Source organism: Polypterus senegalus, chromosome 6 (assembly GCF_016835505.1).
Source record: "Polypterus senegalus isolate Bchr_013 chromosome 6, ASM1683550v1, whole genome shotgun sequence".
Lineage (NCBI taxonomy): Eukaryota > Metazoa > Chordata > Cladistia > Polypteriformes > Polypteridae > Polypterus > Polypterus senegalus.
The window spans coordinates 115,499,420-115,518,213 of record NC_053159.1 but is presented as its reverse complement, the minus strand read 5'-3'; the positions used below and the strand labels follow the sequence as shown (position 1 = coordinate 115,518,213).

The 18,794-nt window shown below is 34.8% G+C and overlaps 2 protein-coding genes across 3 annotated transcripts in view; one reads left to right on the top strand and one right to left on the bottom strand.

The window, feature by feature from the left end:
- Window positions 1–430: 430 nt before the first annotated feature.
- Window positions 431–1,450, top strand: LOC120530657 (C3a anaphylatoxin chemotactic receptor-like). Its single transcript, XM_039755080.1, has one exon. The coding sequence runs from the start codon at window positions 431–433 to the stop codon at window positions 1,448–1,450; it is 1,020 nt and encodes a 339-aa protein (XP_039611014.1).
- A 741-nt stretch (window positions 1,451–2,191) lies between these two features.
- Window positions 2,192–18,794, bottom strand: part of zgc:162816 (uncharacterized protein LOC571260 homolog) — a 29,613-nt gene continuing 13,010 nt past the window's right edge. Inside the window, exons 6-9 of one of the 2 annotated variants that reach the window (XM_039756851.1) lie at window positions 17,245–17,366; window positions 14,882–15,071; window positions 11,722–11,827; window positions 2,192–3,091 (exon numbers count right to left, since the gene is read on the bottom strand). In XM_039756851.1, the coding sequence (XP_039612785.1) occupies window positions 3,002–3,091; window positions 11,722–11,827; window positions 14,882–15,071; window positions 17,245–17,366 (508 nt within the window). In that variant the 3' untranslated portion in view covers window positions 2,192–3,001. Of the gene's footprint in view, window positions 3,092–11,721; window positions 11,828–14,881; window positions 15,072–15,908; window positions 16,275–17,244; window positions 17,367–18,794 lie in introns of those variants that run through there. The other variant, XM_039756852.1, reaches the window with a different exon arrangement.

Genomic DNA, 18,794 nt, shown 5'->3' with positions numbered 1-18,794 from the left:
GTAATTGATTGTTCTGCATCACAGATACAGAAAAGCCTGGTTTAAGGAACAGTCTGATAAAAAAAAAAATGGCTAACAGATGCCACCTAGTGGTGCAATGCTGCACAATCAGTACTCTAAATTGATACGTGTATAATTACACTGCAATGAGCTTTAATACACTTACTGGGCAGCCCAAGAACAGGAAACAAGCAGTAATTTGATAAATGGCACTCAACACCCGCTAAGAAATTCTAAAATACACCATTTGCAGTCACTTTTCTCCAAATTTTTGGACACATTGGCCAAGCAATAAGCATATTATTTAAAATGTTGGCTACTCTAGAAAAGCATTCATGAATGTTCTATATAGTGCCTTTCACTGGAAGCAAACACCTGTTTTGGTGAGACAGTAAAGACTAAATTTTATTTTTTGTCTCTTAGAGGAAATATGTCTGCCATGAACCTTTCAAGTGGAATGGATGTCTACATCAACTTCAGCGAAGCCAAAAATGGCAGTATGACATTGAAGGAGTTTGTACCATGGATGGATGTCTGCTTGAATTTAGCTTTTTTCATCCTGGGAAGCTTGGGAAATGGCTTGGTCATTTATGTGCTAGGATTCCGAATGAAGAAGAGTGGATTCCTTACTTATGTTCTCAACTTGGCAGTGGCAGACTTTGGGTTCTGTGCCCTTCTCCTACTTCAGATTCCTGTCAATTTGGCCAAATACCATTATATGTATGGCCTGGCAGTTTGTAAAATGGAGCAATACCTGACTCGTGTATTCTTTTATGCTGGCTCTTTATTCATTGCCGCCATTTGTTTGGAGCGCTGCTTGGCTATCCTCCACCCTATATGGCACAAGTGTAAGAGGCCTGCCCGTACCACTCCTCTTGCCTGCACACTGATATGGGCTTTGTCCTGCTTCATTGCTTTACCAAACCTCATCAAATCAGATATCATCAGTTTTGGCAAAAGAGGTGATCGTTGCTTTGTGAATGACATTAACACAATCATCCTTATCTCCACTTCTGAACTGGTCCTGATATTTTTGCTCCCCCTGGCTGTGATCTTAACTTGTTCTGCTGTCATAATTAATAAGTTGAGAAAAAGGGGAAAAGGTCAGAGTCAAGTTAATCGAACAGTATGCCTGGTGGCTTTCTTATTCCTGCTGTGCTGGACTCCGTTTCAGATTGGCCAGTATATGCACCTCATCCAAATGTTCTTTCTCAAAGACGATCTGCAGTTTCAAAGTGTAGCCAGTACAATGGGCTACTACTGCGGATTTCTCCTGTACTTAAATAGCTGCCTGAACCCAGCAATTTACGTACTTATGGGCAGAGATATTAAACAGAGGGTTGTGAATTCACTGTCCTCCCTTATGGCCATTTTTGAAAAAGCATTTAGTGAATCAGAGAATTCAACGATGCTTAGCAGCTTGAAAACATCATCTAGCACTGTTCACTAGATCAGCCACCAACAAGCTTGCTTTAGTTTAGCAAGGAGCCAGTATTAGCTCATCATTATTTATTCCTTGAGGCACTTACTTATTTGACGTATTTATGAATTCATATTGTCTAATCTTGCATACAGTTCAATTCAAAGCAGACACATCCTCATTTGAGCTTCAGTATAACTTGTATTTGATTTTATGTGCCAAGATATTTTAAATAGGTTTAAAATAGAAAAGACAAATGTTATCAAGACTGGGAACTAAAATAGTAGGTACAACCCAATATGAGTCATATGTCAGTACAGATAAACCCATTTACAATAAAGTAAAGTTTAGCATCAACAAAAAGTAAAACATAGTGGGTACAATGTAGCCAATAGCTCAGTGCAAGAAGTGTGACTGAACACCAAGATGTGGCTATTAAAAGTACAAGGAGGAGGAAACTCCAATTAAATATTTGTGCTCTATTGAAGACCTACCTCTTTGGTGTAAAACCCTGAAAAGCACAGTGCTTCATGGGTGTCACTCACCTTCACGTGTGAACGGGGCCCTGAAGCAAAAGTTTTCATGTTTTAAGGAAAACAAGAATGGTCTCCAAGTTATTAGCACTATATCATAATACCTACAGTTGATGTTCTCCTCATGAGAATAGGGAATACTTCTGATGGGTAGGACCGCATACTCAGGTCAAACAGCAGAAGACAAATTATGAAACACAATGCTATAAAGGCAATTAAGAGGTTTTGCCATCAGAAATAAAATTCACATATCGTCATTTAATATCATTGCAGTTCAAATATGATTGATTTCAAGACACATAGTTTCATTTTATTACTAGTAGCAAAACAAGGATATGACCTTACCTTCAGTTTTTATTCCAAAAAATTATCTACAGCACTAACTAATAACAGCAGCCTTAGCATTTGAATTGTGATAGCCGTCTTTCATTTGTAGACCTACTGATTTTCAATTATAAAGAGAATTTAATAACCACAAAGCAGAGGTACAACTTAAGGCAGACCACAGCAGAACATCAGAAATTATGATCTGTGAAAATGCAGTTGATATCAATCATTTCAGTTCATGAAACAAAACCTGTGTTACTCTGTCTTTTTATAGTTTAAACATGATTGTATTGTAACTTCCCAGGTGATGCTTGCTTGCTTGCTTGCCTTTAGAGAAAATAGAAGAAAAACAAATAAAATCTTCATACTGGTTAATAACTATTTTTTACAAAATTGGAATAAAATGTGTGAAGTATAGACGTGTGAAGTATACATTTCACTTGCATTAACTGATTAATATTAATTTGCCTATCAGATGATTTTCTAATCAATACATAATTAGAACAAAACAGACTGTATACATTAGTTTTTATATTGCAAGTAAAAATGAAAAGCTGTCTCATACAGATTAAATTTTTAACTGAACAATAAATATGATACTTGTTACTTGATTTCCAAGTACAACACATCTGGCTGTTTTCGGCAGTGTCATCAAAACTGGAAGGTAAAACAGTAGCTGTAGGACACTAAGGCAACTCTGAGGTGATTTTAATTATTTCCTCTACCAACCACGGACTGGTTTCCATGTGGCAACGACTTTACCCTCTGAATGGACAAAATAGGTGGGATGCATGGCTGCAGCGGCACAGGACTGAAAGACAAAAAGAAAGACAAACTATAAATTGAACATTTTCAGAAGCTTATTTGTGAAGTAGTTATTAGGAATTGGAATTAGGAATACACACCTTGGTGCACTGTATAATTTGCATAAACATGGGAGAAACTTGTCTTCATTAAGACAGGGAGAGGTTTTCGAGGGTAAACATGCATTTAGACTAGCTACAGTATGCATTTGTTCATTTATTGCATCTGACATTCCCAAAGGTGGCAGTGATATTACATGAAGCTGATGATGACAACTGATTTATATAACAACTGTCAGTTTTCTGTAACTGGACTGAGATTAACTGGAATCTCCCTTTTTTTTACAAAACATTAAACCAGAAATGCACAATATATTTTTTTACATTTTCAAATAAAATTTACACTATTTACAGAAATTACACAATTAAGCTGCTTTCTAAAATTTTTATCTAAAAATATGTTATCTTATTAAATCAATGTCCTCATTCTGAATATATGTAAAAAACATTATCATTGGCTTTTTAGGACAACATGGTATTTACATCAGTGTCTGCTCTTCCTTAACTGCAACTTTAAAGGGAAATAATGTAGAATAAAATAAGGAAGCAAATTGTTAAGACAAAAACATCGAAAAGAAGCATTGGATAAAAACTTAAGTGGAACAAATACAAGCATATTTACAAAATAAGAAGGGAACGGAATGTCTCAGGAAGAAATAAACTGGGCCCTACGTTAATCTTTCTGGAACTAGATTCTAACAGTCACTTCAGATACAAGAAGTACACAAGTATTTTTGTCATTAAAAATATGCTTTACCTTTATCTCATATAAAATAATTAAAAATACTACAACAAAAAACAAAACCACACAGTAAATACAAATGAGTATGCTCTAGAAATAAAGGTCACATTCTAATGTGATAGGTCAAGACAAAATTAACTTCTTTAATTTTAAACAAAGAATGGTACACAGGACACAATACACATGAATAAAATCATAAAGAACATTAATAAGGTTTATCTTGCAAAATTTGATCTTAGTATTTTGCGGTCATAACCTTGCCATGAACGTAAATTTATTGAACTTCCATGTCATTTTTATTTTTTGATTTATTTATTTATTCTTTTATTTTTACAATTTACTGATACCTCATTTTCGGTTTATAGCATATCATGTAATGCGTGCCCAGCGGAATATGTGGGGCAGACATCAAAAACACTTGCTACACCTACACAGGAACATCGCAATGCGGTCAGAAGAAAGGACCCACAGTCTCAGATTTACACACATACAAGTTCGACCAGACACACATTTAAAATGGGACTCAGTGCAAGTAAAATTCAAGGCTAATACCAAAAAAATTCCAGAGAACAGGTTGAAACATGGCTATCTGATGAAAATGCATGGACATGAACCCATCATATGCAGGCTTGAAAAGAAGAACATGCAAATAAAAAAAATATGAGTTTCTGACCAACACCCACCAAAACCCAACTAATCAATCCCCCTCCAATCAATTTCCTCTGATGATGATTCTTGGTAGGAATCGAAAACGTAGGAATAAAAAACTATTTTAAGATACATGATTAATTTGCTCTCTTTGTGGATTTTCAGCTACTTCATTTACTATACCATATCATTATAAGTCATGCACTGCCATTTTGGGCTACAAATTATCTCCAGTTTTGTAGTTCACATACAATTTTTTAATCTGCAGTGTGAGGTTTTTGTCCTAGGACCACAAGTATCTTGACATTGTCACACCATTTGTATTTTCTAAAGCTTTTTACTCTTAGTGCAGTGAAACAATCTTTACATTTGAAGGAAATATAGCTCTCTTTTCTGACTAAGATTTTTGCCATGTTATTTTTGAATTTCTGCCAGACTCATGCTTCTTTTTTGGCTATTATACTGGTTTGTCCTTTTGTTCAGCTATATTTCCTGGTTCATCCTACTATTTGGGTGGCATGTTCATTTAATCAGTATTCCTTTAAAATGACGTGCAAACCTGTTTAAATGATACAGTACATGTGAGACAGAAGCTGTTTGTCACATGTGAATCGATCTGTGTAGACATATATATATACAGTATATGAAATATTTAATGGAATGCTGAATATTTTTCTCACTCACAGACTCACAACTAAAAATGAAAACATTTAATATTCTTTGATCACTTAGCAATGTTACTTCTGTTTTTGGGTCCAAAATATGACTGGATTTTCAGTGGTCTAAATGGCTTATTTCATAATACATGGAACAAATCAACTAAAAATAATTGATGTGCTTCTGTTCTTGGGCATGGTGAAGGCACTTTACACATAAATTAATTTACTACTGAAAATACAGTAAGGCACATGAGGATTTATAGTATCAGTAAAAAATAAACACTCAAATTTTGAAAATCCTTACAGAGAAAGCTGCAAAAAAAAAATGAACAGTTTCATCAAAAGGCAAACATGAACAATTTTTTTTTCCAAATGAAGGTAATGTTTAAATTTTAACGTTTCCAAAAAGTAATTGCGCAAGGAAGAGAAAAAAAAAATCAAGACGCTATCCCCAGTTTGACTATGTTAATTAATTTCAGATTTATCATAATTTATATAAGTGATGTTATTTCTCTTATTGCAATATGTTTATTGTTTACAAAAAAAATTCGTAATTTGAAAGTTTGCAAAAATAAAATAGTTGCTTACCTTTTTTGTGAACTAATACTGGAGCATTGCCAAAGTTATCTTATTTTTAACTCACACTCATTCTTTTGTTATAATTGTATACCATACTTTTAATATAAATCACTTCTAAAACTTATCCCAAGTGACAGCATATGACAGAAAATTACTTTAATCTCCTTTCTACATTACTTCAACATAGCATTAATCAGTAGGATTTTTGGTATTCCAAAATAATCCTAATAATCCAATGTAAAGTTAATTTGTTTACAACTCCATTCAGAATAATTTGGGATAAAAACGAAGACAAAAACGTTACATAAATAAGTCTTTTCCTGAAAGATAGAAAAACAAGCCAATGTGAACTGTAGGGCGTATGAGAACATGAGGGCAACCATTAAGAAGCCTATAAAGGAGGATAAAAGACAGTTGGAGAGGAACAAAACAGAAAAGAAAAGACAAGAGATTCTTTCAGTACTTTAGCAGTAAAAGAACACTCAAGGAGGAGGTGAAGTGCATCAAGAATAGTACAGAGGAATTAAAAAATAGAGACAGTGAAACAGCTGATGCTCGAAAATAAGCATTTTTCTGAGGTCTTCACAAGTAAGGAAGCAGATAACCTCCCAGCGGTAAATGGGACTACCAAGGAGATACTGAGTGATTTGGAAACTGTAGAAGGAGAAGTACTGATCAGATTAAATAGTCTAAAATCAAACAAATCTCCAGGACCCGATAATATTTACCCTCGAGTTCTTAAGAACGTTAGTGAGTACATATATAAACACTTGTACATATTTTTAGGAAGTCACTGTGCATGTAGGAAATTCCAAAACACTGGAAAATGGCAAATATTATCCCATTATATAAAAATGGTGGCCAGGCATATCCAAACAACTATAGGCCAGTAAGGTTAATGTGCATAACAGGAAAATTAATGGAAGGAATTATTAAGGATAAAATTGAACAGCACATGGCAAGTACAGGAGTTTTTCTGAACAGTCAGCACAGTTTCAGAGGAGGGAGGTCATGTTTTACTAACATGCTGGAATTCTATGAGGAAGCAACACAAGGGTATGATCAAAGTGGATGAATAGGATATTATTTATCTTAACTTTCAGAAAGCATTTGATAAGGTGCCACATGAGAGGTTGGGCATTGAACTAAAAGAAGTGGGGGTTCAGGGCGAAGTTTGGTGCAGAACTGGCTCAGACACAGGAAGCAATGGGTAATGTTGCGTGGGACCTCACCAGAATTGGCGAATGTTAAGAGTGGTGTTCCACAGGAGTCAGTGCTGGGGCTGCTGGTATTTTTAATATATAAATGATTTAGATAGGAATATAGGTAACAAGCTGGTTAAGTTTGCAGATGATACCAAGATAGGTAGATTGGCAGATAATCCGGAGTCCATTAAATCATTACAGAGGGACTTGGACAGCATATAGGTTTGGGCAGATTTGTGGCAGGTGAAGTTTAATGTCAGTAAATGTAAAGTATTACACATAGTCCATGGAGGTTATGCTCAAACTTTATAAAGGCACTGGTGAGGCGTCATCTTGAGTACTGTGTGCAGTTTTGGTCTCCAAACTACAAAAAGGTCTTAGCAACACTAGAAAAGGTCCAGAGAAGAGTGACTAGGCTGATTCCAGGGCTACCATTATGAGGAAAGATTAAAAGGGCTGAGCCTTTTCAGTTTAAGCAAAAGAAGTTTAAGAGGTGACAAGATCGAAGTGTTTAAAATCATGAAGGGAATCAGTACATTGGATCGAGACTGTTAAAATGAATTCATCAAGAACACGGGGACTTGTTAGGGTACATTTGGCACAAAGTTTCCCTTTACACAGAGAACTATAGACACTTGGAATAAACTGCCAAGTAGCCTAAGACTTTAGGGACTTTCAAAACTAGACCATGTTTTTGGAAGAGTTAAGTGGATAGGACTAGCAAGCTTTGTTGGGCTAAATTGCCTGTTCTTGTTCAGATTATTCTAATGTTCTAAAAAAGCCAAAGTTAAAAGAAAAATTAAGTTTGATTGTGGTATCAGTGAACACATCTGCAACAAAGACAGCAGTCAACTTGCTAGCCAAAACTCCCTGTAAGCAAAGCTTTGGCTAAATTAAAAAGCAAGAAAAACATTCTGGAATGAAAATTCAGACTAACCTAACAAGGGAACGTTGTTATTCTGTATGTATTTCACTCAATTTTGGCCTGTGAATGAGGCTAGAGCAAAACTGATTCTAAATGTGCATTGTAAACCAATTTCATTTTGGATGGTTTAACTACACTAGTTTCCCACCAGTTACAGAATTATTTATAAAGCTCCACCAATTACTTACATACCTGGCAATAGGAACATCTATTGTTCATAATGTTTTCAAAACCTACAAGACATTTAAGATCTTCTGCCTCTCGTCTACTTGATCAGGTGTTCTCAACGTCGGTCCTGGGGACCCAATGTGGCTGCAGGTTTTTGTTCCAACCAGCTTCTGTTTCTAATTGGAATCCTGGACTAATTAAGTGAACTGTTACTGCCCAGATTCTGTGTTTTGGGAACAATATATATATTTTAAAATGTACTAATCAGTTATATGGGAATAATGTATTTTTTTTTTCTTTTTAACAATATTTTCATCTTGATATCATTCTGTTTTTCCAGGTGTTCTAATGGTTTAATTAATCCACCATTTTCTAATTAGTGGGTCTGATGCTAAAGTAGTTGCAGCCTTTCAAGATTCAGTTTGCCTGGTTATCTGCTTGTTTTTAATTGTCATTATTAAGATACAATGAAGGGAGCAAACTGCACAGAGAAAAGGCAAAACATAATGAAAGCAACAAAAGTGAGTTAAGCATTTAAATCTATAGCAAAAATGGAAATATTTCTAAATGTAAAAATCATGCCTCTGTGCTTTCTTAATGTAGCATATGAGAAGAGAAAAAAAACAGCTAATTAATTGAGATCAGTGTTATCAGTTGTCTCTAATTATGAATCTGGTTGAAGAAAAAACCTGAAGTCACAGTGGGCCCCAGGACCAACTTTGAGAACCCCGTACTAAATGACGTCAGGTTTTTCTAAAAAAAAAAACAAAAAAAAAACTTAAGTGAACAACCTTTCTGATTTCGGTTTTTGGTCAATCATTACATTTAAATCAAGGCTTTCTTTAACTCTTCTTTTGACAAAATCATTCTGAATTGGACTCTGTCTTGTTTGACAGTATTACAGATTCTCTATGTTGAATTGTTTCTACAATGTAACATTTTCTGTTTTGGACAGCATGTTCTTTACAATTTTTGTAGTGGCTGCCCAAACTTGATGCTTGTATTTTTCTTAACTGTGCTTTAATTTTATTTGCTGTTTGATGTGCTTTGTCATGGTCTGTACAGTGCATGGCACTACTATATATGAAATAAAGACTGATTGAGTGATGGAATTGAATTGTTCTAAGTTACTAAGAATATTTTTGAAATTACACAAACTGCTAAAGCACTGTGGGTTAAAGTGTATTCTTTGAAAATGTATAATTCCATAATAATGTATTCAATTAATGCAGAATTGTGTCTAAACTGTTGCACAGAGCACTGTATAAAACATCCATGAAAAAACAGAATAATATGGACCAAGATATGCTTATAATAGTTGCATTTGCAAAAGTTAAAATAATGTTTTTGGTTTTTTTTTACTGTTCATCCTATTGTACTATTGCTATGTTCAGTTTTCACATTTTCTCAAGAATGTCACTGTGCTAGTGCTGCTGCTTCACAGCTTCAGAGACTTGGGATTGAATCATGCCCCAGGCATGGTTTGTTTGAACATTACCTTGGGGTCCACGTAAGCATCTTCTGGGTTACCTCTATTAACCTAATGAGGTGTATGTTACATTGATTTCTAATTATAATTGGCCCAGCGTTGAGTGATGTAGACAGGTGTCCAAGTATTCCCTACTATTGACTGCCATGAACCTATAGTACTGTACTTATGGTAGGATAAGCTCCAGTTCCTAAAAGCCCTATAATAGACAAGGCTTTTCTTTTTGACTTGGGTTGGACCTGTCTCTTTTTGTATGATTTATGCTTTCACTCTATCTCTTGATCCTCGCTCTTTAATTTTACTCACTACTTAACTTTTTACTTTTCTCATTTCCTTTAGCTTTACCTGAGGGTATACATCAGGCCCTCCACTTACCTGACTTATTAATTACATAATGTCAATAGCAAGTTTAATTTTCTTGTGCAAGAAGAAGCCCTTTATGCCCCAATAATGTATATCCAGAATCTCAATTGAACATAAAATATGGGTGTGTATGTGGGGGTACAGGTGTAGTATGGGGAAAGAGTTTAACTTGTGATTGTGTGACAATTACTGTGTTGTTTAAGCCATATTGTTAAGTGAAATTCTACACTTCAATGTGAACTGCCATAACACACTAAAATCATGTTGCATCAAACAATCCACATAAATTAAAACAACAGCTCAACATATTTAACTATTTATTAACTATGTTGGATAAGGAGTTAAGCTATTCCATCCCTTAAAAGCTTTCTTCATTTTAATTGTTTATAAAGACTTATGTTGACATTGCTTTAAAAGCTGGTGAGACTTTGCAGATGGAAAATTAAATGATCAAATCTTAAAACAAGACAATTTCAGATAAAAAAAAAAATTCTCCTCCAGTGAGAACAGAATATGATGCAAATAATCATTTGCTATCAAACTAGAACTGAAGATCCACCCCTCCCTCTCACACTGGTCAAGAATCCTGTCTTCAATTGAAAAGTGTGAAAGACCTTCCTATCTGTGGACTACTTTCATTACTCTGAGGTAAAGTAGTACCTTGGTACACGTTCGCTTTGGAATAATTCCAACTTGGTATACGTACTGTCTGGATGCAAAAAATTTTGCATGGTATACGACTTTTGTTTGGAATATGACTTGCATGCTAGAACACGGCGCGCTACCCTTGTTTACCTCTCTCGAGACAAAGCCACGATTGCCCATGAGTGTCAGTACGCCAGTTGCTAGCATTCAGTGAACAACACGCAATATAACTCTATGTGAATTTTCACGTGATTTTGTGTTTTTTTGCGTAAATTTTAATTGATTGTTGAAAAATATGACGGTGGCTTGCGTATCCAGCATATGGCTGCTGCATACCGTATGCCGAGAACGACCGTACCTACGATTGTGAAAAACAAAGACGTTATTAAAAAGTAAAGTGAGGTTAAATTTTCATTTATTTCATCTAATTGCATTTGTATTTATGTATTTTAGTATTAAGCAGTGTTTAAATTATTTTATACAACCCCATCAATGTATAATATGCCAAAAACAACAGGATTATTTTTCATGGGAATGGATTAATCATTTTCCCTTTATTTCTTATGGGAAAAATTTGTTTGGTATATGTCCTGTTTGGTATAAGTCAAAAGATCTGGAACAGATTAAGGATGTATACCGAGGTACCACTGTATTTATTTAGAAATATTTTAGCAAAAAATACATACCTTTTACACATTGTGAGCATACAAATGAATGACATGACAAGAGGATTACGCAACATGAGTAATTCAAGTTTTTTTCATGGAAATTTGTATAATATTTATGTCCTTTTGTCCATCGTAAGTCAACCTTGGCTCCAGTTCTATCAGAAATATTACTATGTCCCCTTCTCCATAAAATCGTAAAATTAAAACATTTTTTGTCCACTACTTCAAATTGCATGGGGTAAGTATCATATTCAAAAAATATAATTTCTGAGTGGAATATTCCTTTAAGGATGATGCTCCATGTAGAGTAAGTACAAAGAAAAGAAAGCTTGGGACATAAATTGTGAGGCAAGGTCAATGAATTCTAAGCTTGTGCTAAAATAAAGAAAGCATCCATATCTCTTTAACTTTACTTCTCAAAAATCCACTTTGGTTACAAGATAATCATTCAAATATTATCTAGGATACACATAAAATGGTCACTTACATGGTATGGAATGATTGACAACAAGGATCCCAATGGAAATTTTGCGTAATCAAGTTGCCCCGAAACTGGTTCAATTATTCCATGTTCCTGTGTCATTCCGAGTAATCTACAGAAGAGAGTATCACATATCACACATAAAGCAGTGAGTGAAAGATTGCACAGTAGAGAACAATAACTTTCAATATATTAATTAGCTGATGTCTTTAACTAAAGCAAGTTCAAAAATGATATGGATATAACCCTAATCTTTTTAATATAGCACTTGTCCTTTTCAGGTCAAGCGACTTTCCCCAAAGTCACAGATTTACAGTCGGAACTGAACCGGTAAGCTTTTGGTTACAATTCAATATTTTACTTAGTTGTCCACACCGCCTACAAGATTAATGCAGATTTGCAACATTAAGCCCTGGGGCCTCATGTATAAACGGTGCGTACGCACAGAAATGTTGCGTAAGAACTTTTCCACGTTCAAATCGCGATGTATAAAACCTACACTTGACGTAAAGCCACGCACTTTTCCACGGTACCTCATGCCTTGTCGTACGCAAGTTCTCTGCTCGGTTTTGCAAACTGGCGGCACCCAGCATCAAAGCAATGGTACTGTTCTTGTGTGATTACTCATTATTTTCATGACGCGGCTTTATAAATACACAGAAACTAACCGCATATTGTTTATTAGTGTAATGCATCTGATTGTAATTAACTCGTAACAATATAATGGTCCAGGGAACAGCCATAGTATTCCAAATACCATAACTGCTTTAGCGTTGTTACTCTCACTTCTCCTTCTTCTTCTTCTTTCAGCTCTTCCCGTTAGGAGTTGCCACAGCGGATCATCTTTTTCCATATTTCTCTCACTGCACGACTCGGAGTATTTATATCACTGTATCCGAGTGTGAATCAGAGCAGCAGCTGATCGGAAAGAGAATTATCGGTATACAGCTTTAAGGACACGCTGTCTCAGCCACTGCAAAACGTTTTAAAGCCTTTCCTGTACAGACCTCGCGGCTCAGAAACAGTTTAATCCCAAGAACTTTAAAAGCACTCAATCAATTGCTCCTTGTAGAACGGTTTGTACTTATAAGTACAATCACCCCACTGTAAACTTGCACTACAGTTATAATATCTCACAACCTGGGCCACTTTATAAGGCGCGTATTTACATATGATGACGATATCATTTTTAAGGTGAAATGCAGCAAAATATGTTTGTTAAATTATACACATAAAACTTTAACTTCATTTAAATAATCTATATTCTTCACTGGGAGTGTCGTGAAGGATAGAATAATTAAACATGTACTACGAAGATATTTCAATGTTCTTTAAACGTTTTGAAGAATCGGCGCTAAGCTTACAGATGGCTTAACGTCTATTACAGAGCTGATTGTGTGGCGATTGGTTACTTGGGGAAAGAAAAGCAAGGACTCTTAGGGCGGCCACGCCAATATATATTGAATATAAAACAGAAAGAGAAAATAACAACACAGCTAAAAACGCAGCGACAAATTTCGACAAAAGATAAATGCTTATCATGAGCACGAGGCTGCTGTGCAGTGTCCGCAACGGACGTGGCCATCCACCGTGATAAGCTACCTTACTGACATTGGCCGAAAGGAGCCACCGATTCTTCCTCTGCCCAGTGCCACCACAAGCCTAGAGCCGCCCTGAGTACTGCTGCAATAAATTATTTCATCGAAGTGAAACACATGTTTAATTACGTGCTTTAACTCCTATCATCATGAAAATTACATCACGTATACGTCTCAGTATTTTAGTTATTCAGAGAGCTGTAATATCACGAATGTAATGGACTCTGTGTCCAGTTGGAGGAAGAGAGCCAGTTTAAGAAGCAAGTAGTGATTCACACACATAGAGCACATACGAGTAGAAGATCAAATACAAAACAAAGCATTTAACGTGCTACTTTAATTACGATGTGATTTGAGAAACTAACTTTTTGGTTAATTAAACGATTTTAAGATGAAGTTTATAATGTTCTACTAAATGACAAAATAAACTACGTGATTAAAGTGGAAATGTCGAGATTGAAGTTGACATTTCGTGCTTTTTCCCCACCGTGTGCCTTTTTTCTCTGTACCCTAATAAACTTTCATATGACACTCAGACAGTGGGCTTACAACTCTTCTTTTCACGGCAACTTTGAAATGTGACTTCTTTTTTATTTCCGGCACTGTGTGATTTTGTGAATGTGAGCTTTCAAATTTCTCCAACACGCTATGTCACTCGATCAACTTCATTTTGTTGATTATACCACGGTTTATTTGAACAAATAGTATGTTTTTCCTTTGCCTCCACTTGGTATTCGCTGAAATTCTTATATTTTCCCCGTGCTTTTCCCATTGTCTTTTCACAGAAGGCTGCGCTTAAGGGCGATTTATATTGATTTGCATATTCAAATAGGCGTAATTCTGGGAGGATTTGGGGCGTTACATAATGCGCGTGCACGAGCGTTAGTTTTCACGCTGATCGGGATTTATGTAACGGAAGAACGTGGAAGTTGGAGTACGCACAGATTCCTGCATCTGGATTTTTCTGTGCATAAACACATTTCGGCTTTTGTGCTTACGCCATGTTATAGTGCGAGTTCTACGCACGGCGTTATACATGAGGCCCCTGGTCTTTTTTGAAATCAAACTTATCCACTGCAGGCTGCCACAACTGACAAAGCAAGAAACAAAATATACCTTTTTTTTGGTAAATAATTTTAATTATTTAAACAGAGAAGAAAGGTGAACAACTGGATTAGAAAAGTGCCATATTAAAAAGAGAATAAAGTTCCCATCCCATTTGTGCCCCACCAAACCCAATGTAACTCACTCCATTCAAAGACGGCTGGGAGGAAAAAAAAAAAAAAAGTGCAAGCAGCATCACCTACACATCTTGATTATAACACAATAAGGAACAGAACATTTTTATACTTGTCTATCACCTGACTAAACGGGATTGTCACTCTAAAATAACTGATCTCATACACCGAGTGTCAAAGAAAAAAAGGTACAAAACACATGAAGCGAAGGCAAGAACAAAATATAACTCATATCAGTTAAAGCTGTCCCAGAATTATGTTCTGTTAGATGTGGCTGCAGGGAGTCTTTCTTTCCTATCATTTAGTTTACTTAAAATCAAAGAAACTTACTTCAAATCTGGATGCCCATCAATCATTGCAAATCCTGTCTGCAGATGGCCAAGGCTGTGAAGACTGAGAGCAGTCCAACCACAATCAACTAACAGCTGGTTACGGTGTGGACAGTGGCCAACAACTCTTGTAAGCACACGTACTGCAACATCTTCCATCTTACAGGAGCCTAATAAATACTGCTGCAAATCTAAAAAAAATAAATAGCATTTTAACTTGAAGCCTACTTCTCTCTTTCTGGTGTGGTTAATGCGGGATATAAATAGCATCAGTATAGCAGATCATGTATGTAATATTAATTAGACTTTATCACTTTATGACATTTGCTGTAAAAGTTGCAAAATAAAATTATGCAGTATTAATAAACTCTTTTGACTGATTAAATTAAGTCTTACTTCCAAATGAAATTCAAAACCATTATAAAATTGCAGTCTGAGTAAGACTTGGAAGTATTTATGTAATTACTGTTCTTAAGATTTAGAAAATCTAAAATTTAAAACAACACATATACAGCTATTCAATAATGAGACGCAACTGATTTTTGTTTTTAAAAGCATGACAGAGATTGGAGGATGTTTTACAAAATTAGCAGGCAAAGAAGTATAGAAACATATCTTACAAACTAACGATCATGCAGCAGGGAAAATAAGTATTGAACGCGTTAATGGTTATCTCAGTAAATATATTTCTAATGGAGCTATTAACATGAAATTAATACCAGATGTCTGTAACAACCCAAGTAATCCACACATACAAAAAACTCAAAACAAATAAGTCCATACATAAAGTTATGTGTAATAAAGTGGAATGACACAGGGAATAAGTATTGAATATGCTTACTGAAATTTATTTCACATATTACGCATAACTTAATTTATGGACTTATTTGCTTTGATTTCTTTGTAGGTGTGGATTACTTGTGTTGATACAGACCTCTGGTATAAATTTCATGTCAATAGCCCAATTAGAAATATATTTACTGAGATAACCATTAACACGTTCAATACTTATTTTCCCTGCTAGATATGCATATCTAACGCAGAAATGAGCCCAGTGCAAATCCAAACACAGGCAACACATGTATGCAGCTTAATAGATCTAAAGTTGTAATCCCAAAAATGCTGTTAGTAAATTGTGACATTGGTAACAAGGACTCCAATGGAAAAAAAAAAAATCACAAGGCTATGAAATCACATTTCATGTAAGTAGAGAACAGATGCTGTATTTTCTGTTGACTCTTCTTTTAGGGTGACACGCCAAATTATGCCGATGAGGAGGTGGGGTGAGGGTGTAGCTTCTCTGCTGATCACAATTACAATACACTTGCTCTTGCACTTCAAGGGTTGTGTAGGTAGATCCCAGGAATCTTTGTAGGTTTCCTGATTTTCTTGATCTTTTAAAAGGAGAGATGAGACTTAAGTGCAGTACTTGTTAGAAGTACCACACAAGAGACAGAAATACAGAGAAGTTTGTACAACTCTTATACATTATAGAAAAATCTGTGCGCTGAGAAATGTTAGTCATTTGCAACTATAATTTAGGATGGCAAAAGGGGGGCGCATTTCAAGTCTCCCGTGTGCATAGATAAAAAAGTGAGAAAAATATGAAAAAATATTAATTGGAATAACATGAAAAAACTTTACTGGAGGTGTATGAAGCAAGGTTATTGTTTAATAGTGTTGCTAAGGCATTGCACTGCAAAATACAAGGTTGCTAACAAAATTGCCATTGTTCTAAATTAAACAAATATTTATGAAAAAAGGGAAGAAAGACTTTGAGGCAATGCTACAACAATTCCCTACCAGGTGTACTTTAAAATTCAATAGATGGTATAAAAAAAAGACATTTTACAAATGGAACCGTTTACTGTAAATCAAACATGAGCTGCATTTTAAAAGTGTGCTTCAAAACAGCAGTAGTCAGAAATATTCTGTTGGTGAACAAGTGGCAATATAAGCCTGGAGGTGGTCAATAAGCATGACAATCTACTGAGTTACAGCATGATTAGCTAGGACTTTGTGTCAATCAGTTAATGTAAAAAGCTAATCTGGTGCTAAACAGAGAAAAGCATGAGAGGAAATGTCCTTTAAGGCTGCTTATTTATTAATTCTTTATTTTGTTGTTTTTAAAACGTTGAGTATGATGAATACAATACAGGCATTTACTGTAAAAGCATCCATATGCTGTTATAGTGCAGGAGGAATATCTCCATTATAAAAAAGAAACAACTAGATTGTGCTCTGTGACTTGTACAAACCATATTTTAAATCAGATTTATACAGTTAAACAACAATGAAACCTTATGGGTTTTAAAGTACTTTCTGAACTATTGCAAGATTGCAAATCTACAACAATACACTTACCATAAAAGATGTAATTGCCAGGGTGAACCTCATTAAGTAAACCCATGTCTTCAACTGGAAGACTGCATGAGGGGGTGGACCCAGTAGTGAATTTTGGGCATGAGATACCAGCACTTTTTAACCTGTTAAAAAACACTTATTACTTAGTTTAAATGCAAAACTACTTTATGTAAGTGATTTAAATATACAGAACATATTCCTCTAGCTCGATTTTGGTAGTATAATGTTAACTGCAGCCACATCACTGAATGTCCTTATTTACAACAGTCATTACTTAGCTAAAATAATTTTCTAGATTTCTATTTATGGACTATGTGATACTGAAGTTGGTGCACTTCTCAATTTTTCATATGCAAGTCTCATTACAGCACTTCTTTTCTGTCTGTAGATATACTGTCCCTCACACCTACCTTTTAATCCTTTTGATGTACTATTATTAGAACATGTCATTTAAAAACATTACATTTATGTTGATGACACTAAACTGTCTTTACCAATAAAATCAATTAATATAACTGAAGAAGTATTGTTTAATTGCTTTAGTGAGTACAATAAGTAGATGGATAAAATGTTTAAATTTGGAAAAAAAATCAGATTTTATTAATAGGGAGCAGTTTTCCATAAAGCAAAGTAATACTGAAAAGTCTTATTCAAAAAGACTAAAACTACAGACACTCATTTAACTTTTAGTTATTACATTTCTGTCATTTTAAAACTATTTTTCTAGTCTACACATATCAAACAATTGTGGTAGTTACTTTATATGCAGTAATTAGCCATGCCTGGTCACTCATTTATACTAAAAATGATTTAATACTGTCATAACTTACTGTTATCTTGTTAAAATTTATTTAGAGTAGGACTCAAATTAAAATGAGGGCAGCAGTGATCATAGCATGAAGTAACAAGTAAGACCATACAACCCGAGTTCTTAAATTACTTCAAAGACTTATAGTTAAATTTGTACATTAATTTGTAATCTTGCATTCTACACTGAAAATCATTAATGGCTAATCCCCTTGTTACCTTATAAAAAAAATGAATGGCCTTTTTCTTGAGCATATACTCTGCAATCACAAGGTGCAGATCTACTTAATACTTTCCAGAAAAATACTACAAATGTATATCAACATTCAAATTATTGTTGTTATAGCTGAACCTGAAACCATATTAATTAACGGTGAATTAACTAGATAACGATTTTGGTCTGAGTCACACAATACAGTAAGTGATTACACCTTAGACACAATGACAGTTGTGGAACGTGAGTGATTAGGTAAGAGGAAATATGTTATCTTTTTAATGTTCAATTCAATGTCCTCATCTTAACAGTGTCTCTGTCTTCAAAAGTGACAGTAAAATTGAAAATACATATACACCAGTATGTGTTTTATTGTGAAATTAACTTTTAAACCATATGTGCAGTTTGCCTCCTTTCATTATTGTTCCTAGATTAAAATCATACTAACCACAGAGCATTTCATAATTTGTATATTGTGCAAATAGGTTACATCATTGATCCATGTAAAAAAGCATAATTACATATATTT

Coding starts and splice junctions, on each gene's coding strand:
- LOC120530657 (XM_039755080.1), top strand. CDS start 431: ATGTCTGCCATGAACCTTTCAAGTGGAATGGATGTCTACATCAACTTC.